Genomic DNA, 13,407 nt, shown 5'->3' with positions numbered 1-13,407 from the left:
CATACTTCATCCATTGGTGTCATCAGTAATCAGTCACATCTTCAGCCTCCAGTTCTAATTCTGTCTCTCTTGCTATTTCTACCATGTCTGCATTATTTCCTTCACTGAAGTCTTGAACCCCTCAGTCATTCATGAAGGTTAGAATCAGCTTCTGTTAATGTTGATATCTTGACTTCTTCCCATGAATCACAAATGTTCATAATGGCATCTAAACTAGGGAATCCTTTCCAGAAAGTTTTCAATTTACTTTGCCCAGATCTATCAGAGGGATCACTCCCTACGGCAGCTATAGCCTTACAAAATACATTTCTTAAATAACGAGACCTGTAAGTTGAAATTATTACTTAATCCATGGGCAGAAGAATGGATGTTATGTGGGCAGGTATGAAAAAAGCATAATCTTGTCCTTCTTCATCAGAGCTCTTGGGTGACCAGCTGCATTGTTAACGAGCAGTAATATTTTTAAAGGCATCTTTTTTCTAAGCATTAGGTCTAGATGGTGGGCTTCAAATATTCAGTAAAAATATGCTGTAAACAGACTTGCTGCCATCCAGGCTTTGTTGTTCCATTTATAAAGCACAAGGAGAGGCGATGTAGCATAATTCTTAAGGGTCCTCGGATGTTCAGAATGGTAAATAAGCATTGGTTTCAACTCCCAAGTCACCAACTGCATTAGCCCCTATCAAGAGAGGCAGCTCATTCTTTGATGCTTGGAGTCAGGCATTGACTTCTCCTGTCTAGCTATGAAAGTCCTAGATGACATCTTCTAATAGAAGGCTACTTCACCTACATTGGAAACCTATAGTTTAGTGTAGCCACCTTCATTAATGATCTCAGCTAGAACTTACGGACAACTTGCTGAAGTTGCTGCTTCACCTTCCATTTTTATGTTATGGAGATGGCCTCTTCCTTAGACCTCAGAAACCAACCTCTGCTGGCTTCACACTTTTCTTCTGCAGCTTCCTCATCTCTCTCAGCCTTCACAGAACTGTTGAGAGTGAGGGCCTTGCTCTGGATTAGGCTTTGGCTTCAGGGAAGGTTGTGGCTGGTTTCATCTTCTATCCGTATCACCAAAATTCTCCGTATCAGCCATAAGGCTGTTCTGCTTTCTCAGGAACTTTTCCTTTGCATTCACAACTTGGCTAACTAGTGCAGGAGGCCTAGTTTCTGGCCTGTCTTGGCTTCTGACATGCCTTCCTCACTGCTGCTGCTGCTAAGTCACTTTAGTCGTGTCCAACTCTGTGAGACCCCATAGACGGCAGCCCACCAGGCTCCTCCATCCCTGGGATTCTCCAGGCAAGAACACTGGAGTGGGTTGCCATTTCCTTCTCCAATGCATGAAAGTGAAAAGTGAAAGTGAAGTCGCTCAGTCGTGTCCGACTCTTAGCGACCCCATGGACTGCAGCCCACCAGGCTCCTCCATCCATGGGATCTTCCAGGAAAGAGTACTGGAGTGGGGTGCCATTGCCTTCTCCGCCTTCCTCACTATGCTTAATCATTTCTAGCTTTTGATTTAAAGTGAGAATCATGTGAATTTTCCTTTCACTTGAAAACTCAGAGGCCACTGTAGGGGCACTGACTGGCCTAGTTTCAATATTGTTGAGTCTCAGAAAATAGGAAGGTCCAAGAAGGGGGAGAGAGATAGGGGAACAGCCAGTCAGTGGAACAGTCAGAATAAATATTATTTATTAAATTTGCTGTATCAGATGGGTGCAGTTCATGGTGCCCCCCAAATAAATACAACAGTGAAAGCAAAAACCCCCAATCACAGATCACCACAGCAAATCTAAAATTAATGAAAAAGTTTGAAATATTGTGAGAGTTACCAAAATGTGACCCAGACACATGAAATGAGCAAATGCTGTTGGGGGGAAAAAATGGTGCTGGCAGACTTGCTTGGTGCAGGGTTGCCACAATCTTTCTTTTTGGACACACCACAGCTTGTGGGATTTAGTTCCCCAACCAGGGATTGAACCTGGGCCCTCTGGTCTGGAAAAGACCCCGATGCTGTGAAAGACTGAAGAAAGGAGGAGAAGGGAGCGACAGAGGATGAAATGATTAGATGGCATCACCAACTCAATGGACATGAATTTGAGCAAACTCCAGGAGAAGTGAAGGACAGAGAAGCCTGGCGTGTTGCAGTCCATGGGGTTGCAAAGAGTACACCATGACTGAGCAACTGAAAATAACCCTTCAATAAATAAATAATAACAGGAGCAACAGTGTGTCTTACAGCTGGCGTTACAATGGAAGCCCAAGGACAAGGGAAAGACTCCTTCAAAGGGAAGAAAGTAAGAATCTGGCAACTTAAAATTCTTTATCTGATTAAAAAGTGGCTTTCAAAATTGAAATAAAAATAAACTCTTCTAGCAATTAAAAATGGGGGAGAATTTAGTGCCAACACACCTACCTGAAAAGCAGTACTACAAGGAATTCCTCAAGAAGGTGGAAGCACAGCAATGAAGAAGTGGAGTATAATCGAGGGTAAAATATGGGCAAACATAGGTAATGACTATTAGCTGTAAAACAATGATAATTGGGTAAGACTGTTTTGTGGGGTTTAAATATATGTTGAATTAAAATACATTATAATCGAATCACTATGTGGTACACCTGAAACTAAGAAAATACTGTAAATCCACCACATCCCAATTTTTTAAAAACCTGAAATAAATAAATAATAATATACATTACAATGGCTAGAAAATATGGGGGAGGGGGAATTAAGTGTTGTGAATCTTTACATTGTGACCAAAGAGGTAAAAATACTTTGGGGTAGATGCAAATGAGTCATAACTGACATTTATCGATCTTATTTCATTTTTGAAAGGCATTTTGATACATACACATGCTAGGTCAAAAATCAAGTTCCAACAAATTTCACAGGGCTAAAATCATACAGTTCAGTTCAGTCGCTCAGTCGTGTCTGACTCTTTGCGACCTCATGAACCACAGCACGTCAGGCCTCCCTGTCCATCACCAACTGCAGGAGTCTACCCAAACCCATATCCATTGAGTCAGTGATGCCATCCAACCATCTCATCCTCTGTCGTCCCCCTTCTCTTCCTGCCCTCAATCTTTTCCAGCTTCAGGGTCTTTTCAAATGAGTCAGCTCTTTGCATCAGGTGGCCAAAGTCATACAGAGCATGTTCGTTGACCACAGTCAAATTAACCTAAAAATCAACAATAAAATGATAACTTTTAGGAACTTCCCTGGGGGTGCAATGGTTAAGACTCTGTACTCCCAATGCAGGGGGCATCAGTTTGGTCCCTGGTTGGGGAATTATATCCCTCAGGCCACATGGTGTGGCAAAAAAAAAAAAAAAGATAACTTTTAAACAGTCCCCAGATATTTGGAAATTAATTAATGTACTCCTAATGGCTTAAAGCTCAACATTCAGAAAACTAAGATCATGGCATCCAGTCCCATCACTTCATGGCAAATAGATGGGGAAACAGTGGAAACAGTGGCAGACTTTATTTTTCTGGGCTCCAAAATCACTGCAGATGGTGACTGCAGCCATGAAATTAAAAGACGCTTACTCCTTGGAAGGAAAGTTATGACCAACCTAGACACCATATTCAAAAGCAGAGACATTACTTTGCCAACAAAGCTCCATCTAGTCAAGGCTATGGTTTTTCCAGTGGTCATGTATGGATGTGAGAGTTGGACTGTGAAGAAAGCTGAGTGACAAAGAATAGATGCTTCTGAATTGTGGTGTTGGAGAAGACTCTTGAGAGTCCCTTGGACTGCAAGGAGATCCAACCAGTCCATTCTAAAGGAGATCAGTCCTGGGTGTCCTTTGGAAAGACTGATGCTAAAGCTGAAACTCCAATACTTTGGCCACCTCATGCGAAGAGTTAACTCATTGGAAAAGACTCTGATGCTGGGAGGGATTGGGGGCAGGAGGAGAAGGGGACAACAGAGGATGAGATGGTTGGATGGCATCACTGACTTGATGCACACGGGTTTGGGTGGACTCCGAGAGTTGGTGATGGACAGGGAGGCCTGGCGTGCTGCATTCATGGGGTCGCAAAGAGTCGGACACGACTGAGCGACTGAACTGACTGAAACAGTTCATGGATCAAAAGCACCTCAATGGATTTAGAAAATATGAATTTTAGAATTTAGAAAACTGAACTAATTGACAACAGAAATATGACATATTGAAACTTGTGGAATAAAGCTAAAGCAACGTAATGAGGGAAATCTACAGCAAAAGTACATGTTTTAGAAAAGAAATGCTGAAAAAATTAGCTTTTTAAGTTCCATTTCAAGAAGATAAAAAATAACACCAAAATTAATCCCAAAGAAAATAGAAGAAAATGACAAAGTTAGAAGTATAAGTTAATGAATTATAGAAATGTACAAAAACCCAAAAAGGTGTTTCATTGAAAAGGCTAAAACGTGAATTAACTTTAGTAAAACAGATTAAGAAAAAATTTAAAAATAGAAAGCACAAATTACCAATATCAGTAATGAAAAAAGAAACACAAATCCCATAGACAATGACACATAGAGATAAAATATAACACACGTAGAGCAACAATTTGAAAACTTAGATGAAATGGATAAGTTCTTGAAAAAACAAAAACTTTCCAAAACCCACACAAAAGGAAATGTACATCCTTACTTTTTAGACCGACCAATCTACTCATAAAGAAAAATTCCAGACCAATAGGGCTTCACAAGTGAATTCTTCTAAACATTAAAAGAGTAACCTAAGAGAGGGAACATTTCTCCAGTAAATAAGTTGGCATAACCATGATACCCAAACCTGTCAAGGACAGAGAAATAAAGTTAAAATGGAAAGCAGATCTCATGTACATAGTCACAAAAGTCCTAAAGAAAAACACGAGCAAATGTTAACTCACAGGTGGCAGAACTCCAGTGCTTTTCTCATCCTCAAAGGGATTGACACAGATTATCCCATTTTATCCGCAAATGTGTTATCATCTACACTTCACATATAGGGAAACTGAGGTCCAAAGACGGAAAGAACTAGCCCAAGGGCACACTCAGGCTCAAGTCCACTTGATGGACATTTACAGGCACCTGCTGCACCCCAGCAAGGCCTGGGGGTCTGTCCCTCCTCTCCCTTCACCTCCCTGGACTCCCATTCCAGGGCCAGTGTCTGCCCTGCTGCTACCACGCAGCCTGGGCAGACAGCCAGATACCCTCTGGCTACTCCATAGTGTCCAGGAGGCCTGGAGCACACAGGGGTGGTTCTCTCTGCCAGGCCCCAGGCTCCCTGCACTGACCCTGCCAGGAGTGAGCATACGGCCCGGGCATGAGAAAGCAGGCCTAGTGGCCTGACCGTCACCGCTCCCAGCTTCCCAAGTTACAAAGCACTTCTGTCTGTGTTTCTCATTTGACCCTCAGGGAACCCTCAGCAAGATGATGCTCATCAACATCTCCACTTTGGAGTAGCAATACTCCCACTTTGAAGATGAGGAAAGTGAGGCTCTCCAGGGTGGATAACTTGTCCAAATCATCCACACATGGAATAACAGACCCAGGGTGAGACACAGGGCCTTTCTCACCACCCCAGAAGGCCCCCACCAAGCACCGTGGAACGTGATTGAAGATGTCCTGGATTGTACACTCTGAGACTGACAAGATCAACACAGATGAGTATGCTCAAAACTGCACAGACTATATAAAAAAGAACCCTCCAGTCTAGCTGAGTGGTGACACACACATTTTTTTTTTAATGTAGAGAACACAGAGGGATGCCTCCACAATATGAGAGATCAAATGCAAACAAGAACCAAGACAGTATAGAAGGCAGAAATTAAAGAATGCCTTTGAAGGGGCTCAGTAAAGCCAGTAAAGCAGGATTCTTTAAGTTACAGCCGCAGCAGCTCCTCGGTAATGACAGGAAACAGGGCGGAGGAGAAGGGGACAGGTGTGGTGGCCCCTTGTCACCATGGAAGTCAGGATGGTTCCCCTTCTAAAGCCTGTCTTCTGAAAGAGATGAGTCCAAGGCTCAGCTCAGACGCTTCTAGATCTCACTGGTAAACAGAGAGAGAAGGAACACCCCAGGACAGAGGAAGCCAGGACACATCAGCTAAATGAGTCAGTGTGTGCTTTCAAACAGCACTGTCTGGAGAATGTGAGGTTCACCAATGGAACCCCCCGAAACTACTGCCCTGCCCACCTGGGTGGCAGGGTCCATGAAAACAGCAATTTCGGTGAACCTGCTGAGCCCAGAGCAAACAGCACCACCTGAACAGAAAATGACATGGTTCCCAGAGCAGAGAGGCACATATTTTCAACCTACTGAGTTCGTTTATTCAGGGGAAGTCAACCTATGGAGAACAGGAAACTGGTGGATGAAATTTCTGAAGACCTTCAAAAAGCATCTGAGACGAATGCAGACCAAAAACTATTTAAAAGACTGGTACATTGATATGGGAATTACTGCCATAAATCCCACGGATCTTTGTCAAACATCTGGATTGCTGGGGGTGTGGGGTCTGTCAGGATATGTCAATGGTGGCGGTAAGGACAGCTGCACATTGAAGCTTCATGAAGATTAAGGTACTACTTTCCCCAAGTCAAGGGCTGTCCTTTTTCAAAAAAATTAATTAAGCTGCGATTCATGGGGTCGCAAAGAGTCGGACACGACTGAGCGACTGAACTGAACTAAACTGAAGTTGCACCAGCCTAAGTTGCAGCATGCAGGATCTTCAATCTTCGTTGCCATGTGGAATCTTTTATGCAGCACATGAACTCTCAGTTGTGGGATCTAGTTCCCTGACCAGGGACTGAACCCAGGCCCCATGTATTGGGAGTACAAAGTGTTAGCTACCGGATCACCAGGGAAGTCCCAGGGCCTCTCCTTCTTTGCAGAAGTTGTGGAAAGTTTCAACCAAAATTCTATATCCACATGGTAGATTTAACTGGTGAGTTTATCTTCCTTTCCTTGGCAAGAATACTGGAGTGGATTGCCACGCCCTCCTCCAGGGAATCTTCCTGACACAGGGCTCTAACCTGCATCTCCTGTGGCTCCTGCACTGTAGGCAGATTCTTCATTGTTGAGCTACCAGGGAAGCCCATTCTTTCCCCAAACCTATTTAAACTATATTAAAGACATGCAATGTGCAAGAATGTTATGTATTTGTGTATTATATGTGTTGGGGAAGGGAGAATTTCTCCGTCTATCCCTCTCGAGTCCTTGTGACTGAAGTTATAATAAAGTTTACACAAGACAGATTAACAGGAAAAAAAAAAAAAAAGACTGAGTCACATGAGAGCAGGGAGCTTCTGCGGTGGATGAGGCTGGAGTGAAGCCAGTAAACAGCGTGGGCACAGCAGGCACTTCTCTCAATGGAAAATGTAAACAGTGGGGCCCCAGGGGCTGGGCTGCTTTTACCGTGTTCACAAATGACGTAGCAGGAGAAGGCAGTGGGGAGCTTGCCCTGAGTGCAAAGGAAACAGTGCTCATGGGAGGAGGGATGAGGGGATGACAGACTTCACCCAAAAGGACCCTGAGGCCAGGGAATGTGTCTTCCACCCCAACCCCACTGCAGGGAGCCCTGAGCACACAGTAGGTGGGGAGCATGAATCTGCACAAGAGGGAGTGACAGAGGGATAAGAGTGATGCCTCCAAAGAAACGGTGGTGCTGGAGAAGACTCTTCAGAGTCCTGTGGACTGAAGGAGATCCAACCAGTCAACTCTAAGGAAATCAATCCTCAGTATTCATCGGAAGGACTGATGCCGAAGCTCCAGTACTTTGGCCACCTGATGCGAAAAGCCAACTCACTGGAAAAGACCCTGATGGTGGGAAAGACTGAAGGCAGGAGGAGAAGGGGGTGACAGAGGCTGAGATGGTTGGATCGTATCACCGACTCAGTGGACATGAGTTTGAGCAAACTCCAGGAGACAGTGAAAGACAGGAAAGCCTGGTGTGCTGCAGTCCATCGGGTCGCAAAGAGTTGGACATGACTGAGCAACTGAGCAGCAACAACTCTAGTAAAAGAGAATTCAAACTCCAAGCCCCACTGAGCCCCGGAGACCCAGAAGTAACTGGGCTCACTCCCTTCCGACAGGCCCCAAACTGGGGTCCCAGGCCAGTACCGCCCCACGGCCTTCCCCAGAGAGCCTGACCTGCTGCTGACTCTGCTCCTCCAGGTTCATCTTCACCTCCAGAGACTGGCGGGCCTCCAGGAAGGCCTTGCGGTGCTTGCGGTCTGCCATGTAGTAGGACATGATGCCCACGACGATGGCGCACAGGTAGAGGAAGACGTTGGCCAGAATCTGCATGCCAAGGAGGAGGAGAGGAAAGGACAATGGTCAGGGCCCATCTTCAGGAGAGGGAGGGGACCAAAATCTACCCCCAAGTTGCCCAGGGTCCAGGGAGGTGTCCGGCAGAGCCTCCGGCCTTGAGCAGGGATTCAGATCCCTGGAGTAGACCCTGCCCTCCCACCACGGATGCCTGAAGTTATTCAAGGGTGTGGCTCCAGGCCTGGAAGGCTGGTGGCAGGACCACTGTTCTCCCATCCTCCTTTACATGGTAGCCAAGCTGGCCCATCCCGCCCACTGTGAGGCCTGAGTGGTCCCTCCGTTACTCATCCATTTGCCCACTCACTTGTTCAATGACCACTTACCCTTACTTCATAGGTGCATTTAGGCACTGTGCTGAATAGCTGGGGAGGAAAGTGAAAGAGATCTACTGGCCAGGTGTGTATAATCCTAACAGCTACAGGTCATAGGGAAAGTCACAGGAGACCAGAAGAGGTCCTAGGCTGATTGTGTTGTCACAATGCTACCTAACATGTGAATCACAGGTTACAGACCTCTAGGATTCACGTGCATCCTCTGAGCCAACTCACCTGCCACCTGGTGAGAGGGCGGCCAGCACCAACATCCAGGTCTCAGAAGGAACTACAGCTACAGGAAGCAGAAGAAGGGGTTTGGGATCTAATGTTGATCTGGTGAGCTCAGTGTACTGGCGCCAAGGGCTTCTTTGGGCATCAAGAGGCTGTTTCCCCAGCCCTGGCACCTGGCAGGCTCCCCTAGGTGTCTCTCGTCCCTAGCTCCCAGAGGCTGCCAGAGGTAACTTTGACTGTGGACCTGACATCCAAACCACATTTCCGGGTGCTGGCTGCTGCCGGCTCCAATCTCTGACCCAACTTGGTCCCATTTGGGGCTGGATCAGGTTCTAATTTCATACTGTTTGTGGGGTTCGCAAGGCAAGAATAATATTTTTTCCAGTAATCATGCATGGATGTGAGAGCTGGACCATAAAGAAGGCTGACCACTGAAGAACTGATGCTTTCAAACTGTGGTTTAGAGAAAATTCTTAAGAGTCCTCTGGACAGCAAGGAAATCAAACCGGTCAATCCTAAAGGAAATCAACCCTGAGTATTCATTGGAAGGGGTGAGGCTAAAGGTGAAGCTCCAATATTCTGGCCACCTGGTGCAAAGAGCCAACTCACTGGAAAAGACCCTGATGCTGGGAAAGACTGAAGGCAGGAGGAGAAGGGAGCAACAGAGGATGAGATGGTTGGATGGCATCACTGACTCAATGGACAGGAGTCTGAACAAACTTCAGGAGATAGCGAAGGACAGAGAAGCCTGGCGTCCTGCACTCCACGGGGTCGCAAAGAGTCAGACACGACTTAGTGACTGAATGACAAAGGTTCTAGTTCCTCCCACTTCTCTAAGAGCCCTGGCTGTGAATCTTTTCCTCCCACTTTTCTAAGAGCCCTGGCTGTGAATCTTTTCCAACAAGGCCTGTTTCCAGGTCTGGTGCCTCTTACTCCCCTGAGCTGCCCCAGGTTCCCTGCCTTGATTCTCTGAGGGCCTGTCAGAGGTGAACAGACCTCTCCTCTCAAGGGTGTGGTTTTTGGAGCAGAAGGTGGAAATTGAGAGGTGGGAAGGGAGATAGAAGTTCTTAGTTCTTGGCCCTAGGAGAAGAAAAGATCAGTCCAGTGGAACATAATAAATTCTGAGGTAGGTGAAAAATGCAGGGAAGTCCATTTTAAATTTCTAAGCAAGAAGGTTTAATAGATAATAAGGCAAGTTAATTGTAACATTAATTTTCTGAGTATCCTTGGTTATGCTGTATCCCTTCTGTTTTAATGTTTCATCAGGGCTGCTGGTTGATACTAACTAGGAGAATCTACCACCCAGAAAGAAGCTTCCTAAAGAGTTTGTACTTGGCTACCAGTCTGAGCCTGGAGGTGTAGGGGGACACTCAAGAAAGGTCCACTTAGTAATGAATTAATTAGCAGGTGAGACGTACAATAACAGAGGTGTGCTTAGTGCTGGTAATCAAGTCACTGGGTGATAATTTCACAAGCTTCTTGGATAGTTGGTTCTGGCAATTAACAATAGCCCGATCTTGGGCCTGGGCAGCTCTGATGGTCTACACCATTTGTAGGGCAAGCAGGTGGGATCTTAAAGTCCTTTGGGACATCTCCTGTGCCTTCTTCCGGACCATGACAGCCCATTCCCACGAGCGATCAGTATTAGTATGGCCTCAGGCCACTTTATTAAACACCTGATGATCAAAAAAGATGCTAATTTATAATTTATGTTCGGTGAGTCAAAGCAAATCACACAGATCACTGGGTCTCAAAGCCAGTCTACTTTGAGGTCCAGGAAACTCCACCAGCCCAGAGGCCACTCTCCATGGTGCCCATGGGGCCTTAGAAATCTGCTTGCTCTCAAGTTCAAGGCTCAGGAAACTAGAGTGTCAAGGTCAGGCTGCTCCCCATGCATACTCATGGAATAGCGGCACCCCATCAAAGCCCATGGGAGGGCAGTCCAGATACAGTAGCCACCAGGCCGAGAGTCTGGGGACTGACAGGGCTCAGGGTCCTGGAGGGTAAAGGAGGTGCCACACATCTGGACCCGACACCTGTCAGTGTCAGCAACTGAACCAGGGGCTCCAGACAAGGTGCGATAACCTGGGGCCACCGGCCTGTGTCTGCCCTGGCCACACCCAGCCTGGGCTATCACATGGCTGGGGACAGAGCTCCACACTCAGGGGTCTTCCGGACCACTCATAAGGATGGAAGAGGCAGGCTGTGTAAAAGGTACCATGCTAAGATGCTTGCTCCTTGGAAGAAAAGCTATGACAAACCTAGACAGCATATTAAAAAGCACAGCCATTACTTTGCTGACAAAGGTCTATATAGTCAAAGTTATGGTTTTTCCAGTAGTCATGTATGGATGTGAGAGTTGGACCATAAAGAAAGCTGAGCACCAAAGAATTGATGCTTTTGAACTGCAGTGTTGGAGAAGACTCTTGAGTCCCGAGGACTGCGAGGAGATCAAACCAGTCAATCCTAAAGGAAATCAACCCTGAATATTCATTGGAAGAACTGATGTTTAAGCACCAATACTTTGGCCACCTGATGCAAAGAAATGACTCATTGGAAAAGACCCTGATGCTGGGAAAGACTGAAGGCAGAAGGAGAAGGGGATGACAGAGGATGAGATGGCTGGATGGCATCACTGACTTGATGGACATGAGTTTGAGCAAGTTCCAGGAATTGGTGATGGACAGGGAAGCCTGGTGTACTACAGTCCATGGGGTTGCAAAGAGTCAGAAACAACTGAGTGACTGAACTGAACTGAGCTTGTGTCAGGGATCACTGTTATGCATTACCTCCTGAGGCATCCACCAAAGAAAACCAGACTTGCAGACAGACCAGCAGAGAGCAGCTCTAGTGGAGAAGTTCCAAACCAAAGATTATAATCCCAAAACTAGAAGAGGAGTCAGATTTGGTTCATGCCTGGGGCCGTGTAGGCAGGACAGCATTCCTTTCATAGAACTGTACATATTTTAAAATAAAACCCATTTTTGCAATGCCACTTGCAGGAACAGAGTCTAGAAAGTACATTCAAGGGGAGCCCTGGACTCTGGCACTTTCCCTTGCCAGCCAGGTGCTGCCAGGTCAAACAACTAGCTGGAGTTCATTTCATCATCTTTGAGCTGAGGGAGGGACTGACTTATCTGGAAGGTCCCTCAGCCTTGACACTGGTCCTCTGACCTCACTGAGGACAAAGGTTGGGATTGGAGACCTGGTCCCGAGAGGCCAGGGGAAGGACAGCAGGTTGGTTCCAGGTTGGCCAGAGATCCACACTGCCTCTCGTGCCCTGGGCACCCCTGGTCCTGGGAAACCTCACCCCTTCCTGACCTGCACTCTCAGCTGCAGGGACATGGAGGCAAAGGCTGCATCTGCGCCACAAGCTGGAGGCTCAGGTGGGTCCTGCAGGTGCTGTCCACGCCAGGGAACCCCCTCCACCTTTCAGTGAGTGCATCTGTTTCCAGGTGATTCTTCCCACAGTCCCAGGCCTTGGGTCTCCTGGAGCTCCCCCAATTCTCTAAACTTGCTTCACCTGAAGAAAAGGCCCTCATGGGGTGCAGCTGCTCTAGTCCACCTGACCTCTCTCGCGTGCAGCCACCGTTCTGAGGCCTGGAAGGAGCTCGGTAACCCCTCAGGGCCAGGCAGAGGTGGAAAGAGGCTCAGCCCACGACAACAGACCAACTCTCAGCCTCCAAATCCAGGACACAAATCCGCCAGGTGATGTTGCCTAGCCAAGGAGACCTCCAGCCAAGGAAGCAGGGGTCTACTCTGGGGAGGGGCCAGGGGATGCATTGCAACAGGTCCCTTGGGGTGATGGGGGCCCAGCTGCTCTGCCCCAGGTGTGCACAGGTGAGTGGCAGAGCAGGCTGCACACACTCCCAGTGGACCCCGAAATGCAGCCAGGGCTGGGAGCCCCTGCTCTTGTCCAGTTCCCTTGCCTGTAACACCTGCTCACATCACACCCTTACATCCTAGACACAGGCACGCACCTTACCCCCTCATCTCATTGAATCTTCACAAGGTAAGTGATGTTATTCCGATTTTACAGGAGAAGAAACTGAAATTAAACAAGGACTCAAACTAGAGGATAAGGTTTCTTCCTGCTCCCTGAGTCTTGTCCAACTTTTTGTGACCCCCCATGGATAGTAGCCTGCCGGTCTTCTCTGTCAATGGAATTTTCCAGTCAAGAATACTGGAGTGAGTTGCCATTCCCTCCTCAAGGGGATCTTCCCGACCCAGGGACGGGACCGAGTCTCTTTCGTCTCCTGCAAGAATCCTCCTGCAGGTGGTCTCTTTGTCACTAGGGCCGCCTGGGAAATCCTCTCTTCTTATTCTTTGATGCATAATCCCATCCTACAAGCACCCTTGGCTAATGTATATATTTATAACCCCACCTTTTCCCAGAAAGGCTATTAGATATTTTTCAACACTAAAATTAAAATTTCCACCAGGATACCAGCCCTAAGGCACTTACTGTGAGCTACTTGCACTTTTCATCTGAAACAAAGCAGTACATCGACAGATTTCCACAATTTCCATACACATGGGTGGTCATTAGCTCTAGGCTCGGGAATTCCTAG

General features: G+C 46.9%; 1 protein-coding gene across 2 annotated transcripts in view; it reads right to left on the bottom strand.

The window, feature by feature from the left end:
* The window catches only part of ADCY3 (adenylate cyclase 3), an 84,068-nt gene that overhangs the window by 36,535 nt on the left and 34,126 nt on the right, over positions 1 to 13,407 (bottom strand). Inside the window, exons 1-2 of one of the 2 annotated variants that reach the window (XM_070799038.1) lie at positions 8,615 to 8,703; positions 8,115 to 8,264 (exon numbers count right to left, since the gene is read on the bottom strand). In XM_070799038.1, the coding sequence (XP_070655139.1) occupies positions 8,115 to 8,216 (102 nt within the window). In that variant the 5' untranslated portion in view covers positions 8,217 to 8,264; positions 8,615 to 8,703. Of the gene's footprint in view, positions 1 to 8,114; positions 8,265 to 8,614; positions 8,704 to 13,407 lie in introns of those variants that run through there. The other variant, XM_019970611.2, reaches the window with a different exon arrangement.

The sequence above is a fragment of the Bos indicus genome, chromosome 11 (assembly GCF_029378745.1).
Source record: "Bos indicus isolate NIAB-ARS_2022 breed Sahiwal x Tharparkar chromosome 11, NIAB-ARS_B.indTharparkar_mat_pri_1.0, whole genome shotgun sequence".
NCBI lineage: Eukaryota > Metazoa > Chordata > Mammalia > Artiodactyla > Bovidae > Bos > Bos indicus.
Note: the sequence above shows the minus strand (reverse complement) of the source record. Positions and strands in the feature narration are given on the sequence as shown.